The 4380-nt window shown below is 44.9% G+C and overlaps 1 protein-coding gene across 2 annotated transcripts; it reads right to left on the reverse strand.

Moving 5' to 3' along the window:
• Positions 1-398: 398 nt before the first annotated feature.
• On the reverse strand, positions 399-770 carry LOC116474124 (small ribosomal subunit protein uS9-like). 2 transcript variants are annotated; one of them, XM_032162598.1, is made up of 2 exons: positions 723-770; positions 399-671 (listed from the first exon to the last, which is right to left on the reverse strand). In XM_032162598.1, the coding sequence occupies exons 1-2, from the start codon at positions 768-770 to the stop codon at positions 399-401; spliced, it is 321 nt and encodes a 106-aa protein (XP_032018489.1). The 2 variants fall into 2 exon arrangements, with proteins under 2 accessions (XP_032018489.1, XP_032018488.1); XM_032162597.1 differs by having other exon boundaries at positions 399-770.
• Positions 771-4380: the final 3610 nt, after the last annotated feature.

A 4380-nucleotide genomic window follows, 5' to 3' on the forward strand; every position in this document is an offset into this window, starting at 1 on the left:
GGTATAGAGCCCTGTTGGGTTGGCTGGTTTGTCTTTTACCCCCTTTTGGCAGGCTGATGCCTTGGAGAACATCATTGTACTTGCTCCATGCCAGGCACGATGTGTTTTCAAACTGCAGACTCTTGGACACTAAGCCTGCTGCCTTCTCAGATGGAAACTTCTTTTCATATTTCAGCAGGTCATTCACAGTCCCCACCTCATTCAGCCTCCATGGATGCTGCTGCCTCCACAGTTCTCCTAATGCCAAATCCCCAGCACTCTATCTCCCTGGCCCATTGAGTCATATATTTTATTTTAGTTTTAGTTTTTTAAACTCAAACGTTATTTATTACATAGGTATTTATTACACAATGATGGACTTTTACTGATAACTCATGATGGGCTTTAGGGTAGGATTCCTAGTAACAAGCATGGGCACCAGGGCCTCCAAACTTTCTGGATTTGCAGCGACGAGGGTCAGCCACCAGCAGGGTCCAGCCATATTGGATAAGGACATCTTTGATCTTCTTAGAAGCCACTTCCACGTATTTCTGGTAACAGGCCACCAGGGCTTTGGAGATGGACCGACAGATAGCATGAATCTGGGCCACCTGACCATCACCCTTCACTAGGACATGGATGTCCATGCCAGCAAATCGCTCCTTGCCCAGAAGCAGAACTGGTTCCAGCAGCTTGCAATGCAGTGTGCATGGCTCCATCATCTCCAGGGGCCACCTGTTCACTTCCATGAGGCCACTGCCATGTTTGCGGCCTGTCATGGCTGTGGTCATCTTCCTCTGTCCAAAGACCTGTATGGACTGCAGCAGGCTCTTGGGCCACATGGCTATGGGCATAGATGAGAGATCCTCACCATGCAGCACCACCCCTGGAAGAGCCGGTGTCACATATTTCAATGCACCCATTTTATAGAACATATGGTGAATACCTTAGAGTTCTTTCTGTTTTCTTTATTGAAATACAGCCAAAAAGTTAGTGGACCCGTAACACAAAAGGAACTAGCAAGTGATAGATTCCTCTTATTTCTCAATGGCTTGTCTGATGCAATCCGATTTTGGATAACTCATCTACCATTCATCCATTCATTTCACCCTCAGCATAACACACCAAAAAAAAAAAAAAAAAAATCCTAATAATTTTCTTTGTCAAGAAACTTAGGCTGGGCATGGTGACTCATGCCTGTAATCCCAGCACTTTGGGAGGCCAAGGTGGGAGGATCACCTGAGGTCAGGAGTTCGAGACTAACCTGGCCAACATGGTGAAACCCCGTCTCTACTAAAAATACAAAAATTAGCCAGGCATGGTGGTGCACACCTGTAGTCCCAGCTACTCAGGAGCCTGAGGCAGGAGGATGGCTTGAATCCAGGATGTGTAGGTTGCAGTGAGCTGAGATTGCACCACTGCACTCCAGCCTGGGCGACAGAGCAAGACTCTAAATTTCTCAGCTTGTTATCTGGGAAGAAGAAAAACAGAAAGGAAGGAAGGAAGGATGGAAAGGAACCTAAAGACTACGGGTAGTAAATGGCATTTAAGCTGGGACCCTTTCTCACATCACGTAATTTTGTAACTAGTAATTATTCTGCCATTGAAGATACTATTTTATTTTATTTTAATTTTATGTTTTTTTGATACAGAGTCTCACTCTTTTCCCCATGCTGGAGTCCAGTGGCACAATCTTGGCTCACAGCAAACTGTCCCTCCGGGGTTCAAGCAATTCTCTTGCCTCAACCTCCCCCTGCCTCAGCCTCCGGAGTAGCTGGGACTACAAGTACAGTGCCACCATGCCTGGCTAATTTTTGTATTTTTAGCAGAGATGGGGTTTCACCATGCTGGCCATGCTGGTCTCAAGCTCTTAACCTCAAGTGATCCACCTAACTCGCCCTCCCAAAGCACTGGGATTACAGGCATGAGTCACGCCTGGCCTGGTTTGTTTTTTTGAGACAGGGTCTCACTGTGTCACCCAGGCTGGAGTGCAGTGGCGCAATCACAGCACACTGCAGCCTTGACCTCCCAACCTCAGGTGATCCTCCCACCTCAGCCTCCAAGTGGCTAGCCAAATTTTTTTTAAGTCAAAATTATTTTTTATGGCCATTACTATACCAATCCCAGAACTCAAGACTCCTCAAGTCTATGAAACACAGCTCTGAAAGGAGCTGCTTCAAAATATTATTTTGTTTCAATTATTTCTGGGATTTAGATTCATTTAGCACAATAAACACAGTATAGAAAGAGAAGGCAGAGAGGTGGAGAGGAGGGGGGAGCCTGAGAATATGTTGCCAAGATGTTCTTTTTGTAGAAAATGACTGTTAAAGAAGGAAGAGCTCATTCTCTTATCCTTTTAAATCTCACAACTTCATAATCCTCCCTAAACCTGACCTTCCTTTCAACTTGTATTGGAAACTCTCCAGTACTGAAGTCTATTGTCCAACTCAAATGATAACCTTTCCTATTTTCTTTCTTCTTGCCCACCCTATTACAAATAGCTGGTATGTTTTTTGCTTTTATTAAAACTTTTTTTGTAATCAATGTTTATTTTTTATCAAAATATTCCATGCAACTAGTCTAGGGGTCAAATAATGCTAAAGAGGCTTAGAGCAAAAGCAACAGTTTCACTCCCAACCCTTCATCACTTCCTACCACTCAGAGGCAACTACTCAACTTGTTCAATTTATTGCTTTGTGGGTACATAATAAGAGTGGGAAAACAGGCCGGGCGCAGTGGCTCATGCCTGTAATTCCAGCACTTTGGGAGGCCGAGGCCGGTGGATCACCTGAGTTCGGGAGTTTGAGACCAGCCTGACCAACATGGAGAAACTCCGTCTCTACTAAAAATACAAAATTAGCCAGGTGTGGTGGCACATGCCTGTAATCCCAGCTACTAGGGAGGCTGAGGCAGGAGAATCCCTTGAACCTGGAAGGCGGAGGTTGCGGTGAGCCGAGATTGCACCATTGCACTCCAGCCTGGGTGACAGAGCGAAATTCTGTCTCAAAAAAAAAAAAAAAGAGTTGGAAAACAAAATTTATCTCTTTGGACATTTATCTCTGTTATATCTAAGAAATATGTACATATTATCTCTAGTTTGTCACATAGCATTTTTTTTTTTGAGACAGGGTCTTGTTCTGTCACCCAGGCTGGAGTGCAGTGATTCACTGCAACCTGTACCTCCCTGGTACCAGGGATTCTCATGCCTCAGCCTCCCGAGTAGCTGGGATTACAGGTGTGCACCACCACACTCAGGTAATTTTTGTATTTTTAGTAGACACAGGTTTTCACCATGTTGGACGTGCTGGTCTTGAACTCCTGGCCTCAAGTGATCCATCAGCCTCAGCCTTCCAGAGTGCTGGGATTAAAGGTGTGAGCCACAGCACCTGGTCCACACAGCAATTTTTATGTTAGGCAACTGTGAAAAGCTTACACACGTGAAAAAGCTTACACACATGAACTAACTGTTTATCTGATCAAGTTTATTGTTCTTCAAAATTCATGTAGGGCCAGCTACTAGGGAGGCGGAGGCAGGAGGACTGCTTGAGCCCAGGAGGTTAAGGTTGTAGCTCGCAATAATTGTGCTCATGAATGGCCACTGCACTCCAGCCTGGGCAACACAGCAATAATGACTTCAATGTAGTTCAAGCTTGTCCAAACCACGGCCCACTAGCTGCATGCGGCCCAGGCTTTGAATGTGGCCCAGCACGAATTTGTAAACTTTCTTAAAACATTATCAGATTTTTTTGCGATTTTTTTTTTCTTTAGCTCATCAGCTATCGTAAATGTTTGCCTATTTTAACCGTGGCCCAAGACCATTCTTCTTCCAATGTGGCCCAAGGAAGCCAAAACATTGGACACCCCTGATTTAATCCACCACACACCATTCTGAATGAAAAGTTTTCAGAAGTGCAAATCCGAAGAAGACAATGCATTTACCGGATTACAAAATCATTATAATACAACCAGTCAGGATTCTAGCAAAGAGACTGAAGCAGAGCAGAACCCACTAGGGATTATATATCATATATACCGCATATAATCTTACACAATTGTGGGAACTGCTTAAGCAATCCCTGTAAAGCTGTTATCTTCACACCTGATCCTGGAGCTTGAAGACATCAGGGAAGGCAGTCAGGAAGGCGTAGAGAAAAGCAAATACCAGCTGGAACCCACAAAGGCAAACTAAAACGTGTCAATTCTCTTTGCCTTTGACCTTGATAGTATGGCCATCCTGCAGAAGAAGCTGCGTTCCTTCAGTACATACTTAGCCTAGGAGTAGGAAACGCTGGAGAAGTACTTGGGGGAAGGCGGAGCAGTTTTAGGCCCAGCTGCTGGCCCAAGCCAAGGAGGTAAACCAGCAGATAAACAATAACACCAGCCACAAAATGGCTGCTGCTT

Source organism: Hylobates moloch, unplaced genomic scaffold (genome assembly GCF_009828535.3).
Source record: "Hylobates moloch isolate HMO894 unplaced genomic scaffold, HMol_V3 SCAFFOLD_10, whole genome shotgun sequence".
In the NCBI taxonomy this organism is placed as follows: domain Eukaryota; kingdom Metazoa; phylum Chordata; class Mammalia; order Primates; family Hylobatidae; genus Hylobates; species Hylobates moloch.

Coding starts and splice junctions, on each gene's coding strand:
- LOC116474124 (XM_032162597.1), bottom strand. CDS start 770: ATGACCACAGCCATGACAGGCCGCAAACATGGCAGTGGCCTCATGGAA.